At 38.1% G+C, this 26,493-nt stretch overlaps 1 protein-coding gene across 21 annotated transcripts in view; it reads right to left on the reverse strand.

The window, feature by feature from the left end:
* The window catches only part of NEB (nebulin), a 163,446-nt gene that overhangs the window by 88,491 nt on the left and 48,462 nt on the right, over positions 1–26,493 (reverse strand). For all 21 annotated transcript variants that reach the window (XM_075180874.1, XM_075180876.1, XM_075180862.1 and 18 more), the window contains 23 exons: positions 24,792–24,899; positions 23,814–24,125; positions 23,083–23,289; positions 22,858–22,962; positions 22,005–22,112; positions 20,847–21,158; positions 19,645–19,851; positions 18,904–19,008; positions 17,731–17,838; positions 16,405–16,716; positions 14,969–15,175; positions 14,347–14,451; positions 13,296–13,403; positions 11,840–12,151; positions 11,533–11,739; positions 10,249–10,353; positions 8,153–8,260; positions 6,061–6,372; positions 4,636–4,839; positions 4,427–4,531; positions 4,165–4,272; positions 1,496–1,807; positions 477–680 (listed from right to left, as the gene is read on the reverse strand). In XM_075180874.1, the coding sequence (XP_075036975.1) occupies positions 477–680; positions 1,496–1,807; positions 4,165–4,272; positions 4,427–4,531; positions 4,636–4,839; positions 6,061–6,372; positions 8,153–8,260; positions 10,249–10,353; positions 11,533–11,739; positions 11,840–12,151; positions 13,296–13,403; positions 14,347–14,451; positions 14,969–15,175; positions 16,405–16,716; positions 17,731–17,838; positions 18,904–19,008; positions 19,645–19,851; positions 20,847–21,158; positions 22,005–22,112; positions 22,858–22,962; positions 23,083–23,289; positions 23,814–24,125; positions 24,792–24,899 (4,281 nt within the window). The remainder of the gene's footprint in view (positions 1–476; positions 681–1,495; positions 1,808–4,164; positions 4,273–4,426; positions 4,532–4,635; positions 4,840–6,060; positions 6,373–8,152; positions 8,261–10,248; positions 10,354–11,532; positions 11,740–11,839; positions 12,152–13,295; positions 13,404–14,346; positions 14,452–14,968; positions 15,176–16,404; positions 16,717–17,730; positions 17,839–18,903; positions 19,009–19,644; positions 19,852–20,846; positions 21,159–22,004; positions 22,113–22,857; positions 22,963–23,082; positions 23,290–23,813; positions 24,126–24,791; positions 24,900–26,493) is intronic.

Here is a 26,493-nt window from a genome sequence, read left to right on the forward strand (position 1 = left end):
AATGTATGAACATGCGGGTTCTTCAACACCCGGTTCTTCAATGCAGCGCCGCTTGAAATTTAATTGCCGAACACGCGGGTGTTGAAGAACCCGCATGTTCATACATTTACCCCATATGTCACTCTCGATGCTATCTAAAAAAACGTTTTCTTTATATACTATAAAAGTAGCCATTTAAGCTCAAATAGGTTAAAATAACAACATGTTATTGTTTCTTGTAAGGTCTTCTGAAACTGCACACCATTTTGGTCGGGGTCAATGGATCATGACACTTCAATCAGATCTCAAAGTAACTCAAATAGCCATCGCTAGCAATCAGTGCCATCTGCAATCTTGTCTTGCATCACCACAGGACACAGTGAATGGAATATATTTTCGACATTAGTAATTCTATCAACAAAGTCTCTATCGCTTAACAAATTAGTCCTCAGTATATTTTGCTTACAAAATATCCCATACACCTTATAGTGATTTACCTTGTTCATTAACTCAGCGTTTGCTTTTGCCAAGTTCAGATCCAGAGAGTCGGTGACGCTGGTGAATTTGATGGTATCTGGATGCTGTCTATATTTGTAGTCGCTCAATATCTCTCCAGCTTTCTTTGCCTTTTCAACGTCCAGGGATCCGATAGGAACCCAGCCGGTGCCTCTCAGCCACTGGAGATCCGATTTGTATAAATTCTGAAAGCAAAAAAATAATTTTATTTTGGCTCTAGGTTTGCTCCCACAACTATGCACCCTCAAGAACACAGTGGAGGTAGACAATTTGTGGGCTGTGCTAGTATCCACGAGGATGCAGTCTATCAGTACCCTACAAACTAGGGACATCACTTAGTGGTCCAAATAAGGCATTAATTGATTGTTTTGGCAGCAAATATTAATATATATGTAACTTTCATCAGAGTTTTGCAGATTTCAGATGCAACTGGCAAACTAAAAAGGATATGCTTAATAAAACAGTATACAGCTTGGCCAACGTGTGACTTTCTATGTTTTTTTTCTATGGCCTTCAACATCTCAATAAATTGTCATAAACTCAGTTGTATAATATCATCATTTTAAAAAGTTTAGGCACCATAAATATATCATTATAATGTACACATGCAAGTCTCCATGTGATATGGGCAGCACAGTGGCCTAGTGGTTAGCACTTCTGCCTCACAGCACTGGGGTCATGAGTTCGATTCTCAAAAATGACCTTATCTGTGTGGAGTTTGTATGTTCTCCCTGTGTTTGCGTGGGTTTCCTCTGGGTGCTCCGGTTTCCTCCCACACTCCAAAAACATACTGGTAGGTTAATTGACTGCTATCAAAATTGACCCTAGTCTGTATGTATGTATGTATGTATGTTAGGGAATTTAGACTGTAAGCTCCAATGGGGCAGGGACTGATGTGAATGAGTTCTCTGTGCAGCGCTGCAGAATCAGTGGCGCTATATAAATAACTGATGATGATGATGATAATCTAGCACTGTGATAGATTAAATTGCGTACGTACGTCACTCTGCAGATCATAAGCTTTTCTGGCGTGGATGACATCATTCTGGTCTGGTAGGCACGTCCATTGGTGGAGAGGACGACGGTATTCAATGTCACTGACCAAAACCTGGCATTTCTTGGCCAACAGAATTCCCAGCATATCCACTGGGCTATTGTATTTGGTCCTCGATTTCTCAAAATCTTTCCTGTACTCCCTGTCACTCTGGATCTTAGCCACATGCATGGACCACACCAATTTCGGGTCATCTTGCATACTGCGGAATCCAACGTGGTGCCCAAGTTGTTTTCTATAAGCAGTTTTGTATTTGAACTGGAGGAACAAGACAGAGAGGTTCATTTCCTATGCACTTGTAGATTTAAGAAATCATTTTCATTTAAGAAGAAACAATATTATTAGTGCACAATTACCTGTGTTTAGTGATTTAAAATGCAGTTAAACTTTTCTGCTGGGATAGTACTGCTTTTTTTAAAAGGTTTAATTTACACAGCCCAGAAAATAACAATACCCTATATAAAGAATAAGATAATTGTATCATACACAGTCCGCATTTAGTAAGCTACACAGACACGTGGAAACAGAGCTACACAGACAAGTGTAAACAACTACACAGACAGGTGGAAACTGAGCTATACAGACACGGGAAAACTAAGCTACCAAGACAATAGAAAACTGAGCTACACAGACAAATGGAAACTGAGCATAAAGACAAGTGGAAACTGAGCTACACAGACAAGTGGAAACTGAGCGATACAGACAAGTGGAAACTGAGCTACACAGGCACGTGGAAACTGAGCTACACAGACAGGTAGAAACTAAGCTACACAGGCACCTGGAAACTGAGCTACACAGACAAATGGAAACTGAGCTACACAGACAGGTAGAAACTGAGCTACACAGGCACCTGGAAACTGAGCTACACAGACAAATGGAAACTGAGCTACGCAGACAGGTGGAAACTGAGCTACATCGACAGGTGAAAACTGAGCTACACAGACAGGTGGAAAATGAGCTACACAGACACATGGAAACTGAGCTACACAGACAGGTAGAAACTGAGCTACACAGACAGGTAGAAACTGAGCTACACAGACAAGGGGAAACTGAGCTAATTAAATATATGCAGCAGCATGAATTAAAAGTATTGCTCACATTATATAATATCTGTATTTAAAAAAAATAGTTAACGCTTGGGGTATGACTCCGTTCTGGAACAACCCTTCCTTCCCCCCGGCACCCAACCGTCCTAATTTTCATCTTGGACAAGTCACAACATTACATTTTTTAAAGACATAGCTCCTTTTCAACTATTTCCAACATTTGCTGACCTACAAACACAATATCGCATCCCCTCATCTTCCTTCTTCCAATATTTACAACTCCGCCATTTTTACAACACTATTAGACGGCCAGGGATTGACATTCACCAGACCTCCCCATTAGTGTCCGTTTGCTCCTTGCGCTCCTCGAGGGGACTCATATCCACGTTCTATCACCTAATCTTACAGCATACACGCCCCCCCTAAGGAAACACATGAACTCCAATGGGAGGAGGACATGGGGAAAACACTTACACCGGAAGAATGGGTCAAAATTCGCCTTCATATAGCTCAAACCTCGGTCTGTGTTAAAATTAGCGAAAACGCTCACAAAATATATTTTAACTGGTATCTGCTCCCCCAAAGACTATATACGATCTACCTAAGCGCTTCCCCGCCATGCTGGCGCCAGTGTGGTCCAGTGGGTACACTGTCCCACATATGGTGGCATTGTCCGAAATTGCTTCCTTTTTGGGACTCTATACACTGCCTCATTTCTAACATCACTCATATCTTTCTTCCTGCTTCTCCTACTCTCTACTGCCTCGTCCCTTGCCTGACGTTCCTAACCACACACTAAAGCTCATCACGCACATACTCAGTGCGGCGAGATGTCAACTAGTATTGTTTTGGAAAAAAACCCAGAGCCACCATCCCTTCCATCCATTATTAACCGGGTATGGCAGGTTTATCATATGGAACACATTACGAACTTATGACGCCACACTCCCACTCGTTTCCCCCGTATTTGGAGCCCCTGGACAGAATATCATGGCTCTCCCCCACCTCTGGCGATCTAATTTCGATGCCCCCTCCTTATGAGTCAGTGCCTTTCTCATTTCGAATCCTCACATCTCTATAAACCTTGGAGAACAGTGACTTCCCCCTATTCCCTTCTCTTTCCTCAATTTCGCTGTCCCTCTTTTCCGTCTCCCCCCCCCCCCACCTCCCATTGTAATAATGACCATGCCTAATTTAGTATGTATCACTTGAAAACGGAAAAATAGATGTTATTGATCTTCAAGTGTTTTCGTTCTTATATATGCCTGATTCCTTTATTTGTATGTTATCTTGCATCTCCTTATATAAAACCTAGCAAAAATTAAAAATTGTTCATTAAAAAAAATAAAAAATAATATTTACTCATTCTATCAATCCTTCATTTAAGATATCAAACTTTCAAAGCATTTTCTGCTCAGGTCTACACATAACTTTAGATGGGTGTATCAACCTTTAGGAAAATGTCTATCTCACACCACAACAAACATGAATATTGGTCAATACTAAGTTGTTCCCAGCACAACAGCTAGTAAATTGATCAGACATATATGTAAATAGAAATAAACTTACATCACTTGCGATATCTCTGGACGCCCTGGCTGCCTTTATAGAAATGGCATCCGAACGCAGATCATATCCTTTCGCCTTGGATTCCTCCAAAGCTTGCTTGTATAGTTTCTGCAGAAAATGGAGAATCAGCGTTACTTGTTTGGATATAAGTATGTTTAAGCTTTTGGAGAGATTTAAAATTTGACGTAAAATTTTGGAAGTTTAGGGGAGCCTACATACAACTGATAAATTAGATCTATTTCTAACATTTCACTTTACTTGCCTCACTGAAGTTAAGCTTGTTCTGTTTTGCAAGAAGGACTTCTGGTGTGTCGGGCATTATATGGGTTTGTGTCTTATCTTTGTTCCATGCATCAGTGTACAGGCGCTGGAAGAGAAGAAAATATGTTAGCCCAGTACCAACTCAATATGACATCATTTAATACCTACATTATATTTAGAGCAAAGGTAAAAAAAAATATAATCACTTACCTTATTCATAATATCTGCATTGGTCTTAGCCAGCACCATTTCTAAGGAGTCGGTGAGGCTGGTGTACCGGAATTTGTCTGGGTGCTCTCGGTACTTTTTCTCGCTTAAGATTTTTGAAGCCCGTTTGTTTTTCTCATCATCCAAAGAACCAGCAGGGGACCACCCTATTCCTTTCAGCCATTGCAGATCAGACTTGTAAGCATTCTTGAAAAGGTAGACAAGAAGTTTATGCATTATATTCTCTTCTACATATATCAGATTATATATTAAGGGGTTCATTTATTGAACACTAAAGTCAGCTGAGTGAATTTTATGATTGTCTCTGCCATGTAAAGTACTTAATTAATGGGATATTTACAAAACAGTGAAAAACTATTTTGTCAAAAGGTCTGTTGAAAAAAATAGCGTAAAAACTGGTGAAAAAAACAAACAGTCAAACTGAAAAAAATAACAATGTCAAATCTAGTATAATTGAAACCACAAACCTAATTTTGACCAAACTTAAAGTAATTGATCAACTGCAAAAAAAATGCAAGCTGTTCTGAATGTAATTGATTATTCCTTGGCTGAGATGGACTATTTTTGTGTAATGTTCAGCATGTTTAGTTGAATCATAATTTCCTAGCATAATAAATAGGCATAATATAGTTTACATTTTGTTTCCTGTGCTTTCCCAGGGAAAATGAAGAGGAGTATAATATAATATTTTTCTAAGCAACAAATACTGCTTCACAGTATTACAAATGGACAAAATACAAAAACACAATACTTATTTTGGGTGTAAAAATAAGAAAATACAAACACTTGATTAATATGTTTGCCCCTAAATATGATACTATCCAAGTAATAAATTACTTTATTAAAAAAAATTATAAATTCTACGCTTTGAAGATCCCCAAGAATATTAGATATGTGTTAGGGCCACATACTCACTGCAACCAGAGCGCACAAAATGGGAAAAACCCTTTATCCCCCACCTTAAATAAAATAATATCCAAAATTCAGTTTAGTTTCCACATGGAAACATTGGAACATCCTACTCATCTTCAACTTCCTCTCCTTTAATCAAATGGTCTTCCTGGCATGAATATGTTACTAATGGAGAGGGCTGAAAATTACCCTAATTCCATTTTTGATCCTTTACCCTTTAACATAAACGAACCTCCACAAGTCTAATAATACATATGCTTTATGTTTTCTATTTGTTCAGTTGATGTGCTTAATTTGCTCCATTGTAAAACTATATTTATAGTTTGAGGTTTGTGCCCCCCCTGGATTCCCCCTATCTGTTAGCCCTCCCCTCCCTCTTTATTTTCTGTACCCTAAAATGTTTGAACAATCTCCTTAATAAAAAAATCACTGTTGGAAAAAAAAGTGTATATATATATATATATATATATATAGCAGGTAATAAAATATACTTACATCGCTCTGCAGCTCATAAGTCTTCCTGGCATGTACCACGTCATTCTGGTCAGGCAGACAGGTCCATTTGTGAAGAATGTTTTTGTAATCAATGTCGCTGACTAATGTCTGGCATTTTTTAGCCAGCAATATTCCCAGCATATCAACTGGCGTATTGAACTTGGTCCTCCATTTTTCATATTCCTTCTTGTATTCTCTGTCGCTCTGGATCTTGGCCACGTGCATGGCCCATACGGACTTGGGGTCATCCTGTAGGCTGCGGAAGCCAACGTGGTGACCTTGTTGCTTGCGATAGGCCTGTTTGTACTTGTACTGTAGGAAGACATATAATTTCATAAGGGACACACAATATTTGGTACAAATTTGTAAGTAAGCTATTTGTTTTCAATGGATTTTCTTATTAAAAAATTGCTATATAGTCAATTGATTCATAGAATTAAAATTAAAGGGACACACGTCTCATTGTCAGATTTGTATGGTAATAATTTACAATCAAGTTATACGGTCTCAATTACTGTCCTCAAAGTCTGCTGACGATTACGAGCACTATATAAACCCATATCTTCTATGGACATCACGATCCCCTGAGGAAATTTGCTGTAGCAAATGAAACGCGTGGGGACACACCCCTTAGTGACGTCAAACCGGAAGTCCATCTGTGCATCTCACTGTGGAACGCACGCCGCTTATCGATACACGCCGCTGGGTACATTACCCATATGGTCATCGCTGCATGGTCACAGTCTTCCTTACCAATCTAGGATATCTCACCGAGGATCAACGTTTTTCCAAGTAAGACTTATTTGATCAGGTCCGTCTGGGCTTTAAGCATATCGAGTCCGAGGACTCGCGAATACCCGCTCACCGTCTACTACACTCCCTCTGGGACTTACTACCATTGATATTGGACCTTGCATTTGGACAATTGGTGGACATTAGTTTTGTGTCATGCATTATTGGATTTTGTTTTAGTGTCCTCTATCTATGATTTGATTGTTTTAAAACATTGTCATATGTTACTCACGCTGTGGCCGGCACACATGTTATGTCATTTTATTAAATACATGTTTTTATCTGTTAGCATTGTATCCATATGTTGAATATTAGAATTTAGTATTATTAATTTATGTTGGTTGCAATTTTATACACTTAGTATTCATTTAGTCAATCCACTTAAGATTTAGCTCTCCAGACCACTGACCACTGATCCCCAAAAGGAGCAATTGAGCGCTCACTTCTTACCAATTTTATAGAATTAAAATTCAAATAAATTTCTGATGATCTGGTGAATGCAAATTGCTGGTCAAATTGTTGTATTAAAATTTGTCTAAATATTTTGCTGGCGAAATCAGTAGTAAAAAAAAAGAATTATTTTTTGTGTCTTCTGTAAAATATTTGAATGCAATCTATTCAAACAATGCTAGACTCATTTTTATTAATTGCAATCTATCAGTCTATAAATATATATATAGTCAACAAGCACAGAGAGGCAAAGCTAACAATAGGCTAATAGCCGAACTTTAAGTTGATTTGGCTTACAACGTTGCTAGTGTTTTTGGCTAACAATTGTGCCAGAACATCCTCCCTAACCTCCTCAGTACAGTTTATTGCTAGAGTTTATCTGCAAGTAAAGAGTAGAGCAGGGTAGGGGTGTAGTAGGCAAAAATAAAATAGACAAAAATAAAAGAAATACTTGTCACGGAATAAGGATATTTCTTAAAAGCCTTTTGCTGCGACCCTCAGTTTGTTACACTGTTACAAAGTATAAAAGAAGCTTTGCAGTAGGAATATTATAATATATATATATATATATTTATATATATATATATATATATATATATATATATATATATATATATATGGAATATCATACAAAAACTCAGTTGGTCTATCTCTTTAACGGTATAGGTATGTAATCACTTTGACATATTTACATTTTTATTGTAGTTTGATGATTTACATTACATTTAGGTATTCACTACATAGACTCTTTACTGTCCATGCACAGGATGAAATGATATCTTAATGTACTACTCATGCCTTGAATTCACTCTATTGTTAAGGAGTTATTAATCAGGACAGAATTTCTTACATCGCTGGCAATGTCTCTTGATGATTTAGCAGCCTTGATTGTTATGGCATCGGAACGAAGGTCATAACCTTTCTTCTTTATCTCCTCATAGCCGGCTTTGTAGAGTTTCTGTTAAATCAACAATATAGTTATTTGCTATGTATCACAGGAAAATACTAATCTGATTACACAATACATGTCTATGCATTTTCCAATGACATTTCTTTCTTAAAGATGACACCTCAATCTATTAACATGCGCTATTATTCTTTCCTTAGAAACTGTTATAGGTATCCGCTGATTCAGTACTTAAGAATTGATATGAATCTACTGAATAAACACCAATCATAGACATGCCGACGACCTTGGATCTATTTCTAGGTGGGTAAAAGTAATACATTCTAATGTAAACACTTTACATCAAGTGCTTGTAAAATGCCTAGTGTTCTCATCTAATCCACCAACTAATTTGATTGGCACATATGAGGTCCAGGAAGGATTTCATATCCCCTGTGAGGTTACATTGGCAGCCACCTTGTTGGGGGCATTGTTTTACTTTTTTCTGGTTTAACACAACAATATGGCTGAAGCCACCCACCAGTACTCAGACAACACTATTGTGCTGTCAGAGGACCCTGCACCTTCCACTATCTAATTTTCAGTCTCTGAATTTCTGTTTGTCTCTGTACTTCCACTCCACATCATAACACTGCCCTGGTCACATGCAGACCTGCCCTCATTAACATAATCACAAGTACACTCATCTCCTGCTGCTGTGACCGTTCTGACGATCTGATTGGCTAATGAACAAGGTACACATGGACGAGAAAGAGATGAAGACTTAATACACTATGGTGGTCAGACCATAGTCAAATAAATGAAAATGAAATGTATATTGGATTCTTTTATTCCTAATATTTTATTAGATTTTTACAAAACTATATAAATTAGGGAGTTAATATTTGTCAGTAGAAATAGTTACCTAACCATCAACATGATCAATACTAAACATTCAAGTAGGTTCCTTAAGGTAAAACAATTAATACAAGATAATATCACAGAATATCGATTGCTCTCCAATTCTATTCATCCAGCTCTCACAGACTGAATAAAAGCAGTTCAATGAGTCACTCAGGATGACAGTCAATTTCTCTAAGGGTATAATTAAATCTAATTTAGTGTATACCATAGAGAAGGGCAAGGAGTCTTATAATAACCCATTTGGCGACATTTTTTTGTGAATTTACTTGCGAGTTTAGGTAAAAATATGACAGCCAAGCACAGCTCTTCTATCCAAGTCAAATAGTGTGAAAATAATTCAGTATTTTATATAAAAGATCAAATACTTTGAACTAAAAGAGATTGGAGGCCATTGTCAGTTTATAAACACCTGGGGGTATATTTACTAAACTGTGAGTTTGAAAAAGTGGAGATGCTGCTTATAGCAACCAATTAGATTCTAGTTATCATTTATTTAGTACATTCTACAAAATGACAGCTAGAATCTGATTGGTTGCTATAGGCAACATCTCCACTTTTTTTACCCGCCGTTTAGTAAATATACCCCCATGTTTTGCTTAAGGTCACAGCCTCCGAAACAACGGCAAGAGAGAGTTTGGTTGGGAATTAAGTTTTTTTTTTAATGGATTTATTACATACAAACTGCAAATGTTTAAGCTATTTGTTTTTGTTGCATCTCTCTACCAACCCTGCAATAAATAGAGCCCGTCAAAGGGTAAAGAACATTTACAACAGGCACCAGGTCAGTGGGGGGCTCTTAAATGTACTTGTTCATGGTTGACCATTTCTTACCGCTGTTCTTCATAATTTGAGTACACGTTGTGTAATATTGGTATATATGTTATAGATCATGTGCGATCTATTTCTAAGTATCCTGACAGTGCGATTTTAAGAAGCAGCTACAATATTTGACATACTGTAAATATATTAAAATACCTCCTTTATGCTGGTTTGGTAAACCAATAGAAAGATCCAGCCACTGTATTCTATTCTTTAAAAAGGGGAATTAAATTGTTCTCTTCGCTTGTGTCTTACATCATGGCCAGCGCCCTGTATGTCTCTGTCTATATCAGATTTATAGTATTGGAATTACTCACATCGCTGCTATTGATCAGGTTTGCTTTTGCCAGTATTATCTCTGGGGTGTCCGGCATGATGTGAATTTGTGTCTTGTCTTTATCCCATGCTTCTGTATAGAGTTTCTATAGGAAAAAAAAATCATATTGAAATTACTATTAATCAGAAAATAAGGATTTTCCTGCTTTCTAATGACATCATATACAAACCACATCTGCATATTACACGGACCTTCGTAGTTCCTCTACCGCAGAGCACAATACTCCTATCATTTGTTTCACAGATTACCTCTCTACAGACTAAATGGTTTGTTGTACAAATTAAATTATCCCGCAACAGATACACAATGAGATATTGTTAGAACATTGAAGCCTCAATAACCCCAAAACATGACTTATTGTGAGAAATAACCTCCTAAACATATGGCTTATTCTACTAATTACCAGTCACACCTAACCGGGAAGTGTGTCTGAAAAGTCATTGGTAATATCTTTTATCTAATGACAGGCTCAACATTTGTCCACAATTGCCGAGACTTTGACTATTCTACATTCACTTTAAATTCCCTATTCTAGAAATATTATATTCAAGATGTTAATAGTGAAACATCGTTAACATTGCTGTATTGCAATATTAACCGCTTGAGTGCTAAGGATGAGTGTGACTCCTGCTCTACATGACCCTCTAAAGTGCTAAGGATGAGTCTCACTCGTCCTCTGCATTTAAGGGGTTAAGAAAAACCACAGATCAATTCCCACTGTGACCTGTGAGTTTTCTGACGCTGATGGAGAACCGTGCTCGCACGTGCATGCGCACAGTCCATTAGGGTCTACAGGACATGTCAGGAAGAGCAGGAGGTTCTATTAGAGCCTTTATGGTACTACTGACGTTTTGGTACTACTTGTTTATTGTTCTGTACTGATTTTCCCTGTACTTTCCATTGTTTGTAATGTGTTCGGCGCTGCGGAAACCTTGTGGAGCCTTATAAATAAATAATAATAATAATAATAATCTCTCTGTCTGTGGCACTTAAAAAAGCTGTGGGGTAACCTTGTTTGAAAGAAGGAGGCCCCCTCTTTCAACCAATGGTAGCCCTGTTTATTTATTGCCCGATGATCGTATTTGATCAGTAGATATTATATAAATATGGGATGAGCTGGGGAATCAGCAGCAGAGGGAGAAGGTCGCCTGGCCAAAGAGTCCCGAGGGTACCTTTAATACAGTATTAATAATATTGCAATTAATATGGAGATCTCCAGAGGAATCTCTAAAGAAACAGTTTATTCCTCTTTGGAGCAACTTACCTTGTTGATGGTCTGAGCATTATTCTTTGCCAGAACAAGCTCCATGGAGTCAGGCAAACTTGTAAATTTGAGGGTGTCTGGGTGCTGGCGGTATTTCTTCTCACTGAGGACATCCATGGCCTTTCTGTTCTTCTCAGCTTCCATAGATCCATAGGGGATCCACCCCACACCCTTCACAAATTCATTATAGTCCGCCTTGTAGAGATTCTGAAAACAAAATGAAGAGAGTTCGTGTTCAGTGATGTCTCCCGGAATTTACAAACACCAATAAAAATTCCGCTGAGCCTCGAGCTCCGGAAAAACTTACATCACTCTGTAAGTCATTCATTCTCCTTGCTCGGACAAAAGCAGTCTGGTCAGGCAGACAAGTCCAGTTGTGCAGGGAGCGTTTATAGTCGATGTCGCTGACCAACTTCTGGCATTTCTTGGCCAACAGGAAGCCCAACATGTCTACTGGCATGTTAAACTTTGTCCTCGTTTTTTCAAAGTCTTTATGGTATTCCCTGTCACTCTGGATCTTGGCCACGTGCATGGCCCATACGGACTTGGGGTCATCCTGCAAGCTGCGGAATCCAACGTGGTGGCCTTGTTGCTTACGGTAGGCCTGTTTGTATTTATACTAAGAATGAAAAAAAGACAGACAATGAGAGTTATCCAACCAAAGTAGCGACTGCTGTCATCATCATCATCATCATCATCTTATTTCATCTTATTTATTATAACTCAGCTTAGCAAATAACAAGTTAGACAGCTTATTTGTGTCTATTTTACTAATATTTGACGAAATATTCACATTGTCTCTGCATATTTTAGTGCACCACTAATTTCTAATTAACTCCAGCAATGTCATTGATATTTAGAATTATGGATGATGGCACTTTACTAAGAGCTGGCCATGGAGGTAGATATCAGACCCAGTATTCATGTAATTGTTAATATGTTGGTGCTTGGGTTCCATGGGACATTTCCATTGTATCTCTCAATGACCCAACCAATGTCCCCTCTAAGTTGATCAATCAGGAAATTATAATACTAAAAATCCTTTGTGCAGGGTGGAGTTTCATTAGGTTACGCCAGTGGTTCCCAAACTGTGTGCCGATATCAAAGAGGTGCCGCGCCCAGGACAGGTAATAAGCAAGACACTGGACTACTTGGTAATTATTTTTGCTTAGCGGTGCCTTGAAAAAATTATTGAGAGCCTACAGGTGCCTCGAACTGAGAAAGTTTGGGATCCACTGGGTTACGCTTTTAACGCTCTCATCTTCAAATTGATTAACTTGGAAGGACCATATAACCCAACCCCTGTAGTTTACCTTCAAAAACAACAATCATCTATGGTTGCTGGGGAAGTAAAACCACTATGGGCTTTATTCAAAGTGAGAGGTACGCCCATTTATGTAATGTTTCTATGCATTTTTTGGAACTGTGAATGTTCATAAAGTGAACATAAGCAACTGCGGCTATTCAGACCTGCGACTTTTTGCCACCTACAACTCCTAACGCCTGAAAAGGAGTAACGGGAGGTGTAAAGGGTGTTCTAACATAGCTAATGTACAATAAGGGTGTGTTCAAGCAATTACCCGAAAAAGCAATTCTATTTGCGGATGGTCAAGGGTAGGTGTAAGTAGCGGTTGAGGATGTTGATGACAAACACCTGAACTAGCAAATTGCTTGTAAATACAGTTTTATTAATGATTCGCAGATGCTTATTGAGACTTTGATAGTCACCTGGCCATGGATTAAGGATTTACAATAATACTTACATCGCTTGCAATATCTCTAGAAGCTCTTGCTGCTTTAATTGATATGGCGTCCGGCCTAAGATCATAACCCTTCTTGATTGCTTCTTGCCATCCTGATTTGTATTGTTTCTAGAGAAAAAGAAAAATATCAAAGGTATTAAAGATAAATCGTCTGAAGGTGGCCGTGAAAGAAATTTCGGCTCTTATTGAACTACAACTACCAGAAAGCTTTGCAATAAGAGAAGAACCAAAGACAGTCTCTGACTAATGATACAATGTGCACTTATAATAGAGATGCTCACTGACTCTTGTGAACTGGTTTTGGTTTTGGTTTTGTCACAACCACCCTCGTGTGTTTTGGTTTTGGTTTTGAATTTTTTAGAAAAAAAATATATGCTAAAATAACATAATTTTGCTCTTTTTTTCCCCCTACATTATTATTAACCTCAATAACACTAATTTCAAGTCATTTGCAGTTCATTTAGACCACCTGACAGGTCACAATATTATTTTCATACACTTTCGGACAAAGACTGCAGTGACCTGGCTGGATGGTAAGCGACAGAGCAATGACACAAACACACGGCAGTCCCTAGCACATCTAGGACACATTGGCACACAGCAGGGGCAGAAAAGATAAATGGGGGTCCGCCCTCCGTCCCACCCTCCGTGATGTTGGATCTTTAAAAGGAATTCAAAACTCGCAAGATCCTAAATCCGACGATTTGCCTCGTTTCCAATACCGAGGGCGCACGACAGTACCGAGCCGACTCGGTACTCGGATCCCCTAAGTTCGGGTGTGTTCGGTTTCCGAGGAACCGAGCCTGAGCATCTGTATATATAACCTATTTGTATATGTCTTATTGAAGCAGTATACTCAAATAGATATATCATTTAATTGGAACTGAAAAATGACAGTGCTGCTGACAACGTGCAAACCTTTGGAAGCACAGCCAGTATTGGATGCTGTATACAGTGCTGACTGCACTGTATACAGCAAACGTATTGATCACATACCAGATTCATTCATTACATTTCTAACAATGTATGTAAATGCTGGCTGCAGACTCACCTCACTAAATGTGATCATGTTCTGTTTAGCTTGCAGTATGTCTGGAGTGTCGGGCATCACATGGATCTTGGTCTTGTCTTTCTCCCAGGCATCAATATATAGTTGCTGGAAAATAAATAAACACGTGTATCAGAAACGTTTCATATATCGGAGGGTTGTTATACCTAAAATATAAGTAGATTCAATAGGATAAATCATCTTTGCACACACACATGTAAAGGTACCACTATAGATTATAGATTATTGTGAGCCCTTCATTTATTTACTTACAATACTCAAAGGTTCCAATCTGCACTAAGACCACATCAACCAATCAGACATTTGCTTTCATTGTCCTCATTGCACAAGTCCGATGAAAGCTAATTTCTGATTGGATGCTATAGTTAGTTGCTAAGTGATGGTAATAAATGACCTCTTGTCTTCAATAGATGTTTAGATAGGAAGGAAGAACTATGTCCAGCATTAATAAAAACAAGCCATGGTCACAGACTTATTCAAAGATACTCCTGATACATGTGAACCATTTGCAGAAATATTTGTGAATGCTGCATCGTGGTTTAATTCTGCTTTACAGAAACTCTACTGTGAAAATTGACAGATTTTGTTATATTGCAGGTTGTACCTTGTTCATAACAGTAGCGTTCTGCTTAGCTAATTCCAGATCCATGGAATCCATCTGCTTTGTGAATGCGAACTGGCTGGGGTGTTGGCGATATCTGGCGTCACTCATGATTTCAGAGGCCTTCTTGCTTTTCTCTACGTCCAGAGAGCCCAGCGGGCTCCAGCCTGTGCCCTTGTACCATGTCTTGTAGTCTATTTTGTATTCATTCTGCAAACAGAAATTGAGGTTTCTTTTTATAGTAAAGAGACAAATGCAATTCAATGCTTCCAAATCACAAACTGGTTTCCAATTTTCTGGTGGTATTTACTACTTGATATTTTTATAGATAATTTATGTGTGTTTTACAATCCTGGGGATATGATTGAATCACAAATGTGCATACAGTAGTCAGCAAAATCACATCTACAATACATGAATTCTCTTATTTATCGACACATTAAATTCCGTTTGATTGTGCCCCATATCTTAGCAAAAATGAGAAAATGTAGATAGCTGTTATGAGGTCATTGATAGCCTACTTCTCATTGATGCAATGTAGACAGCCATAATGAAGAGCCTGATTCATTAGTGATCTTATCTGCCGTTTTTTGCTTATCTTAAGCAAATCCACTCTGTGCATGCTCAGAAAAGGGAGATAAGAAGCAAAATCCACTGCGCAAGTGAAGAATTTCTTAAGTTAAGATGAAAATCCATCTTAACTTCACTCTTATCTCCCCGTTTCTTCTTAAAAATAAGCATCTTAACTTTTGCACAAGATAAGATCACTAATGAATCAGGCCTGAAGTTACTACTCAATAGGTAATGTAGATAGTCATTATGAAGTTACCACTCATTAGGTAATGGGCAATTTCGAATGCCAATATGAGGTGGCTGCTCATAGATAGCTGTTAGTTTGCTACTACTCATTAGGTAATGTAGATAGTCATTATGAGGTTAATACTCATTAGACAATGTAGACTTAATATAAGGTGAATTATATAATACTACTCATTCAATGAGGTGTGTTATAAGTCTGAGCTCAATGATAACTAATTATATTTACATAGTGCTCTTTCGCCCAGTACTTGAGTAGTTTTTAATGTGCAACTCCCATAACATATAATTATTTAGGTGAGGATAAGGATATCATAAGCTGGGAAGGAGCTTCAAGATTTCTATCCGAAACATTTTAAGATTCTGTACTCTATAATGAGTTGGATTAATTTTAGAATGTTTGTATTATGTGAATAGACTGCAATTTAAATTATGCTTGAAGAAGGTATGTGTGAATGCTAAGCTTGGGCAACCTACACGAGTACAAGTCCCAGCCGACTGGCAGAGAATCTTGGGACTTTTAGGTCCAGAACAGGTGAAGAGCCGCGAGTTGCAGAGCTTTGCGTTAAGTTGCTCCAAGAGCTACAAATGAAGAACGTCTACTAGTACAAACGGAAACTTACGTCACTCTGGATCTGGTTCATGTTCTTTGCGAGTTGGATGTTCATTGCATCGGGTAGCAATATGTATTTATGGATCAGATTTTTGTAATTGACGTTAGAGGCGATATTCTGGGCCTCCTTTGCCGCCATGACGCTGAACATGGTGACGGGAGTGTGGTATTTGGTTTTAGTCTTCTCATAGTCCTTCTTGTACTCCCGGTCACTCTGCATCTTGGCTACATGCATGAAGTGCACAAGTTTGGGGTCGTCCTGAAGGCTGCGGAATCCGACCATCTTCCCCTTGGCTGTTTCATAAGCTTTCTTGTATTTATACTGAAAATGAGACAGAAAAATATATTGAAATATAATTTAATATTATTAATAGTGATCATTTGTAGTGAAATATAAAATATATGTTTAATTCCTTTATAGATTCCTTGAGTGGTTTTTGAAGTTTTGTTTTTAATGCAGCATTCTACAGTTGAAACGTTTTTCCTTTTTTTAATATAAATATTTTATCCACTAAAATTATAATTATTTCAACTGTATCATGTACAGTCAGATTATTGTACATTTTACTTGGATATCGCATTAAAAAATACCTATCTTGCAAGTAATGTTTTATACATCTATTGTTGCAGAGAGATACTTAAGTTAAAGGTTAATGATTAGGTGAGTTTTGTGCAGCCCCTTTAAGTATTCTGCAATGTTTATATATGAATTCCTCATATGGCCACTAGATGGCAGTGTTACCTCGGCAGAGGACCAATTTATCGCCTGCAACATTTGTTAACATAATATGCAGAGAATGGATTAGCTTCAGGGTATGCAATAACAGCTTTACTGAACATTTATAGAAAATTAAACTAAAAATAGACTTAACTTAGGATGTATTTCCCCAAGGTACACATTACTGATGTTCAGCACACATCAGGTAGTATTTATATTCATACACATAAGGCATGTATGTATAAGGTGCCCAAATAGAGCTTTGTCCCTGTATCCTTGCCAATATGCAGCACTGATCTATAAAACTGGAGCAATCCCGTCTGGCAACTTGGTTGTTTTTGGTTTCCTATAAATATGGCCGACAGTTCCAACGACCAACATCTGTTACATGACTGCAGTCATTGAATGTCTTGAGCTGACTCGACTCCGTGTGACCTATTTTTCCTGATGGCCAACCAACTGGATCTGTCCAACTTGGCCCACCATATTGTTTTGATATTATTGTTGAATGACCATATCTGCCAACGTCTAAGTAGATCTACTACGCCGCAACCTGGGATGGCTATTGGTGCCAAGAAGACCTTCACTAAGAGGACTTGGGAGATAATTCAGACTTACATCACTTGCAATGTCCCTGGAGGCCTTTGCAGCTTTGATAGAGATGGAATCGGCTCTAAGATCATATCCTTTCTTTTTAGATTCCTCCAGAGCTTGCTTGTATTTTTTCTGAAAATTTAATAAGAAATAGATGTTATAAGGATCAAAGGTGAACCTGCAAATTTTGCACTATCTAAGTTTAGGAGACCACATATAGTAAATAGATGAAAGGGAGTTCTCCTTCACTAAATAACACTAGCAAAAATAAACATTGTACATGTATTGTAGCAATGATAAACAGCGCAATTTGCATGTGCTCTGCTTAGTTATGATCCACCCACTTGGGTGTCCTCACGCATTTTGAAAGAATTTGACATTGGAATGTACAACTGTCATTCTAAACAAACCTATTTGTGAGATTCACAGCCCGCAAGCAACTTGATTATAGTAAAAAAAATTAACGTTTAATTACATATAGTTTGCATAAAATATATTTAGTATTCCCATTTTGATTACATTTTGGGAACGTCAGATTTAGAATTCTATTCTCTTTCTTGCACAGTACTATAACGAGCCCATCTGAATCTGGCAACTATTCATTATTCTCCTCTAGAGGAAAGTCTAAATCTCTTTCAGCTGTCGGCTAATTATTATGTGCAGCTCATTCTTTGATGCTGACTTTGGGTTCTGTTAATTCTACTGATAAAACAGAATATTTTATCAAATAAATTAAAAAAAAAAAAAAACCTGCACAAGTTTTCTATGCCATCTGCTTAATGAAACAGTGAGCCTAAAATAAATGTTGATTTTATACGAAGAGGATCTTGTAAGTCTCTAATATATTTATGAAAGTTCCTCTAACTTCACAGAACTTATGAACTTCTAATGGAATCTTGTTATTTCAAGAATATATACAATGACTTCTGTACCATCCAGGTGCATTCAGAGCAGGTAAGCACAATTATATGTGCACAAATACCCAGGTAATAAAACGTACGACACCAAAGTGACATAATTAATTTAAGACATAAATGAGGTTGAAATTAAGTTTATATCAAACATCTTCACCTCCCACTGATAGTCCTGGTAAATCCAATTGCACTTGGAGTTTTTCAGTAAGTGCACTTGTAATTTGGGTTTTTGTTTCCGTTAACGTTCAAAAGAAAACAGCATACGCAGAAATTAGAGACATACCTCGCTTATATTGAAAGCATTCGCCTTTGCCAAAAGAACTTCTGGCGTATCTGGCATAACATGAATCGTTCTCTTATCCTTTTCCCAGGCTTGCTTATATTGGGCCTAGAAAACAAAGCACATAGGTAATTTAAATGTAGAGATCAACTTAAATGAGTGTTATAAAAGGTAAATTAAATCTGCACTCAGCTACTAAGACCTTGACCAATCAGGGTAATAGTACTGCCTGTTACATGGAGAGTGTACCCCATATCTTATAATATAGGGGTGTTAAAAAGATCCTTTTGGATAGGCAATGGCATTTATGCCCTAACAAAGAACAAAACTGCAAATGTGAAGTGACCAATCAGAAGTTACCTTTTATTGATCTAGTGCAAGTTAGATAATGAAAGCTAACTTCTGATTGGTTGCTATGAGTTACTGGTCATTTGCACTATTTTAGGAAATAATCCACTATGACAACCAGAGATAGCAAACCAGTGGCTCTTATGCAGCTGGGGAACTAAAAATCCGTAAATGTTTAAAGGCTGCTTAGTTCTGATTAGAAGACAAATGGTAACACCTTAGAAATGTAATATTTAAGACTATGAGGGGTTAAAATGTATCACATTTTCTTTAATGCACCCTTCGTGGTCATGAGATACAGTCCATATATTAGGGACTATATAAATAAGAGCAATATTACTAAGCATTGTTATCTTATGTAGGCTCGTTAGAGTCACTGACACACAGGACACTTACCTGATTCATGATCTGAGCATTATTCTTTGCCAATACTAACTCCATGGAGTCCGGCAAACTTGTAAATTTGAGGGTGTCTGGGTGCTGGCGGTATTTCTTCTCACTGAGGACATCCATGGCCTTTCTGTTCTTCTCGGCTTCCTGAGATCCATAGGGGATCCACCCAACGCCTTTGACAAAGTCATTGTAGTCGGACTTGTAAACATTCTAATTACATGAGTAGATAGAGATACGTGTTAGCAAACTACACACTGCAGCAAAGTTCACCATCCTCTTATTATTTAAACTTCAATAAGTGCACCACTTGCATTTTTAGGGGTGGATGACATATGTCTGGAATACCTTTAAGCCAAGAATTATTGTTTAAGTTAAGATGGTGAGGATGTTATAACTAAGAAAATAAAAATGCAGTACCACTTATGACCACCAGATGGTGATGTGGAGTCTTTAGATTCAAATTACATTTATTTTAAAATGTAGTTTGTAGGCTACACTAGGGCAAGATAAATATATATATATATATATATATATATATATATATATCTCTATATCATACTGTATAATGTACAGAATATTATATATAGTGTTCCATATGCAGATATAAATAATATGACATTTGATAAAATGTAATGGCACACATACAATTATTATATTTTCCCTATGAAATAACCCATTCTACTTGTATATTTGGAACTCCTCTTCCAAAATCCTGAGCCTGCACTCTGAGCATTATTCGTTAAGCACAGATATCGATTTCACAATCACAGCAGAACTGTTGTGTAGTTAATTAGTTACATTGGTTTGGCAGCAAGAGATGAAAAATAAATAATATGAAAATAATAATGAATAAAATTCAAGGACATTGATAAATGCATTCATTAATACCAAGGTTGAATTTGCTGGCGAGTCCTGGTGATATCAGGGCTTGATTCAACATCTTAACTCAAGTGTTAAAGCCGCGATTGTTCCACCTCCTAAGGGCGCTCCCTACCAAACTATGCTTATCCCTATTTAAATGGTTTTAGTTTAATGTCCTATTTATGTTTATATCTTGTAAATTGGAGTAGACACAAATGTTTCCTTGTCGATCCAGAAAAATCAATCCCAATCTCAACTCCCCTATTCAAAATGTTCCTCTGTAACAATCAGAAAACGGGTTAAGAAACCATATTTCACCCACCAGCACTGCTTGGAACACTTACATCACTCTGTATTTGCATTCTGTTTCTGGATAGTGCAAGACTCATGGCATCTGGCAGCAGATTGTAGGTGTGGATTAGATGTTTATAATTGGTATTAGTTGCCACGTTTTGGGCCAGTTTGGCAGCCGTGACACTGAACATGTCGACTGGAGTGTGGAACCGGGTCTTGGACTTCTCGTAGTCTTTCTTATATTCCCGCTCGGACTGCATCTTCGCCACGTGCATGAAGTGAACCAACTTAGGATCGTCCTGGAGGCTGCGGAATCCAATGTGCTTTCCTCTGGTCAACTCATAGGCCTTCTTGTATTTGTACTATAGGACCAAAAACAAACCAAGTGATTAATAATGAGGGTGTAAGGAATTACTTTGACATTTGCACCTCCGACCACTAGAGGTCTCTGTATTTACTAACTTGCCCTTAGATGTGCCCTTATCCAAGATGGCTAGTTTGGCATCAAAGAGAAACCATCTTGGATCCTGTTTCCTGTTTTGGCCTATAAATGGCACTTCCTGGTTCAGACATGTGCTTGAGTATTCTGCCTGCTCAGCTCCTGCTACTTGCTACTCTACCTTGCATCTGTGACTACCTGCTGGTGTACCGACCCGGCAAACGTCTGACTACCCTCTTGTGTACTGACTCAGCAACGTCTGACTACCCGCTGGTGTACCGACCTGGCAAACGTCTGACTACCCTCTTGTGTACTGACTCGGCAACGTCTGACTACCCGCTGGTGTACCGACCTGGCAAACGTCTGACTACCCTCTTGTGTACTGACTCTGCAACGTCTGACTACCCGCTGGTGTACCGACCCGGCAAATGTCTGACTACCCTCTTGTGTACTGACTCGGCAACGTCTGACTACCCTCTTGTGTACCGACCCGGAAAACGTCTGACTACTCGCTGGATATCTTCTCGGCTATTGGGCTTCAGATAACACCACCAGAATCGTTACAGAAGGATAGTAAACAATACAACAGACTAAAGTTTGGCAAATGTGGTGGACACTACATTTTATTTCTCCCCAACCTTTTGCCCGAGGCATTGTAGGCACACCAAGTTTTATGCATTTGTTTTTATGTTGTGTAGCTTGGGAAGCTATATTGGGAACTGTATTATTTATTTATTATTTTCTGGATAAAGGTTTCGGAAATACTTACATCACTGGCAATATCTCTTGAAGCTCTCGCTGCTTTTATAGATATAGCATCTGGTTTTAAGTCGTATCCCTTCTTCTTGCCATCCTCCCAGGCTTGTCTGTACAGTTTCTGAAAGTAACAGAAAGATGGACTTATAGCATAACATAAAGAATATATAGCATGGTACGAATGCACCGAAATGCAAAAGTTGTGGGGCGTAGCTATCGGAAGTGCAGGCAATGCAACCTCTATGAGGCCTGTCTGCTTTAAAATGTCTAAAACATACTGTGCCATCCTACCGTACTGTGTAATAACGATGGGCCCCATGCTCGAATGGGGACCTTTACATGTCTAACCGAAACTAAAGTTTAAATTGGCTCATACAGATACTAGTAACTCTCACACATCTAAACATTAATGTGAGCTTGTCAGAACTGAAGATATTTGAGATAAAGTTATGGCTATAGACGGAGACATCTCCCTAGATATCCTCTCAATAACCCCATTGACAACAAAGACAATGGGACACTTTTCGCCAATGCTTGCAAAGTACTGACAATAGACAACGATGCCTTGTACTCTACTGCAACGCAAATATACGGGGAATAAAAACATCTCCAGCTCTGTCAAGATTTGGGAACTTTTAGATAGATATTTGTCAATGTTATTAGCAGTTCTTATATCCAAGGACATTTATTTTTAGGCATAGCGGCCCTGTTGAACATGCACGTTGGAGGGCTGACTGATACCAAACAGGTGAATGTATAAATTTCGGGGCTCTAAATGTCCTAATCAAGAACTGGAGTCAAATGTATATTTTTTTTACATAGATAGATTCATCAGAAGATATAGTTATTATTGGCGTGTAACTTACATCGCTCATGGTTATCTGGTTAGCCTTAGACAAGATAATTTCTGGAGTGTCCGGCATGACGTGGATTTTGACTTTGTCTTTATTCCAGGCATCTGTATAAAGTCTCTGAAAATGACAACAGATAACTTTGTTATATTGTATGGTAATAGAAAGTAAGTAAAGAAACTAAATTTGAATAAATCCCATAAACAAACATTTGTAAAGAAGTTTGACAATCATCTATACCTTATTCATGGTCACAGCATTTGCTTTTGCAAGAACTTGATCCATTGCGTCGTTTGGAATGGAGAACTTCCATTGATCCGGATTTTGTCTGTACTTCTTTTCGCTGAGGATGTCTTTGGCCTTCCTTGCTTTCTCAACATCCAGGGAACCAATTGGAACCCAACCGACTCCTTTCAGCCAGTTATTAAAATCTGCCTTGTAATTGTTCTATGATGTAATATAAGACAAAGTTACCATGAAGAAATATTGCTCAACAGTTGCACCCATAAAGTCATTGCTGCTATGAAATGTTAAGAGGAAGGGGGGTGGGGGGGGGGGGGGGCGAGGAGGACAACAAACTTCTGGCCCTAAGGGCCAATCATTCTGTGGGACATCTACAATAATAAAAAAAGATAAAATAAATGTATATACAAATAACGTGTGTAAGGTTCGCCATAAACAGAGGAACCAATCATTTAATCACTTAATGGCAGCAAGAAAATATTAAGGGTTGGTGTGAATGATGCAGTATTGTCTGGAAGCCACTATTCAAATAAACAATAATTATAATACATGTTTTTAAATTGAATGCCCAGAAAGTTGCTTTCCCATTAATTATACTGCCTGTGAAAACCGTCCTAATTTGCACCATTGTAGGATCACAGACTGGTGACGCCGAAAATTCCTTCCAAATACTTATTATCCTGAATGATATGGTAAAGTAAGAAGATTGCCATGTAACATTTCCGTACATCACTCTGGATATCCATCATGTTTCTGGACAGCCGTAGGTTCATGGCATCAGGCATGAGAGCGTAGCTGTGGATCAGATGTTTGTAGTTGACGTTGGAGGAGATTTCTTGAGCTTTCTTAGCTGCCGTGACACTAAACATGTCCAGAGGAGTGTGATACTTGGTCTTGCTCTTCTCATAGTCCTTCCTGTACTCTCTATCCGACTGGATTTTGGCAACGTGCATATAATGGACCAATTTGGGATCATCTTGAAGGCTACGGAATCCCACGTGGTGACCTCTGGCTTTTTCATAGGCTTGCTTATATTTGTACTAAAGCGTCAAGGATGAAGAGCATGACAATGCATTAATATTATTAAAAAAGTATTAAAAAACAAATACAAGATTAAATATAACTTACACATTCACATAGAGTATCTCAGTGTAATTACAATGAAAGTGGACATAGTTAATATGGTTTTGTACCTAACAAGAATGTATGGACATTTTTTACTTACAAATTAAGCTTTGAATTTCTATTCAAGTTCTAGAACCTTAGAAATGATCATTTAATAAACATTTTAAATTGACCAGTGACCAGAAGTGTCTAACTATAAACTTGTTACAGTATACCCAGAGGGCAAGTTTTGGAAATATGTGGACACCATAATTAATGTCTTTAATGTACGGTTTACAGTACACAAAGATTGGACAGTGCATACTGTACAATTGCTCTGTTCTATCTTAATATAAATTTATCCACTGCCATATTACCGATCTTGATAGTGGTCTTGACAGTGATACAATATATTAGTCTACTCAACACAGTTAAACAGCTAAAACAATGCAACAACAACAACAACGGTCTACTAAAAGAAAGGTTACATTAAGGCTGTGCCCCATTAATAACAGCAGTTGGTTGATTTTTCATCTACAGGCAATTAATGCAACAGATCAATCAGTTATTGTGCAATATGAAAGCAATGATATTATACTCACATCACTTGCAATGTTTCTTGACTTCTTAGCAGCGATAACAGAAATTGCATCTGGTTTGAGATCATAACCTTTAGCGAGATGCTTAATCCAATCAGTTTTATAGTAAGACTACACATAGGGGGAAAAGAAAAGTTAATACATTATAATGGTCTCACTCTGTCTTTAGGTTTAAAACATAATTTATAATATAAATGCTTAGTGGCGTGTGTTAGTCTGTCTGTCTGTGTGTGTGTGTGGAAAAAATAAAACCAAGCTGCAGCGCCACCTGCTGGGCGGAGTTATACACCGACCTACTAAATTCTTAGTGTGTGTGGGAAAATAAATTCAGAAAGGGCTGAAATTTGGTATACTAAGATGTTTTTAATTTGTTCATTTAATTTGTTAATTGTTAAAAGTGTTTATAAAGATTTAAAAAATATATATATATATTTCTTGAAGGAGAAGTGACAGTTGGGAGTGGTTGGTGGTTGCCGGGGGTGACAGTTGGGAGTGGTTGGTGGTTGCCGGGGGTGATAGAGTGAGAGGAGTGTGATACTCAGGATCGCTGAGAGAGATCCCTGTGTCTGGATAGACATCTGGATAGATGTGGCGATGAAAATGAAGGATGAGGTGATGGAGAAGAATGATGAGGTGGTGACATGTGGACAAAACCACGTTAAAAAAGGGCGCTTACGTCGGGAAGTAACGCTCTTCCCCTGAGGAGGCCTGGGCTATGGCCCAAATGCATGACAAGAACCTTTTTAACACCTTAAGTAGCTTGATTTGACTACTAAAGACGGAATTCCGGGAAGAGTAGGCAAAGCTCCCGCATTTGCTGAAATTCACGGCATTGAATGGAGGGAACGAGGCTTAATTGCGTCATTAATCTCCGCCCCCCGTGAATTTCAGCATTTTATAGTGGGAGCGGGGCTATGGTGACGCGATGATGTCACCACGCCCCCCTCCAACCCTTGGCATGTGTGATCTAAATAATAGTTGTAACTGTTATATTCCCTGCAGAATCTACACAATTCTTTCCTTTTCTAATCATATTAAAGCATAAAAACTGACGGACATTTCTTTCCTCAGGCTATTGCTAAAAACCAACCTATTTTTTTTTTGCAAGCTACAACTACATATCTCATGCCTGCTCTCATCTAATCCAGCTTGGACTACTGCAACCTTCTCTCATTCTTGCTTCCCTGTTAACTTTTAAATTTAAACTAAAGTTTTAAAAATAGTAAATCTTCATCCTATACTGAGATATGCCATATCTTCAGGATAGAGAGGTAGACAATACAGAAGAAAATTTAAATCTTATTTAGATCATTAACCTATGTAAGGTTTTTTTCCTCACTTTTAAAGCTATAGGGGTAAATTTATCAAACTGCGAGTTTGAAAAGTGGAGATGTTGCCTATAGCAACCAATCAGATTCTAGCTATCGTTTTGTCGAATGTACTAAAAAAATGATAACTAGAATCTGATTGGTTGCTATAGGCAACATCACCACTATTCAAAGTCGCTGGAAACTCGCAGCTTGATAAATTTACCCCATAGACTCAGCTACTTCTTCATACAGCATGGTCGTGCCAAACCCACCCACTGCCCACTATCCCACTATTATGTTGAACCTTTCACTTTTACACATCCTTACCTCTGGAACTCTACGCTTCTCATTCTACATGAAGAATTTTCACTGTCGCTGTTTAAAACAAAGTTGAA

Source organism: Mixophyes fleayi, chromosome 7 (genome assembly GCF_038048845.1).
Source record: "Mixophyes fleayi isolate aMixFle1 chromosome 7, aMixFle1.hap1, whole genome shotgun sequence".
NCBI classification, from domain to species: Eukaryota; Metazoa; Chordata; class Amphibia; order Anura; family Limnodynastidae; genus Mixophyes; species Mixophyes fleayi.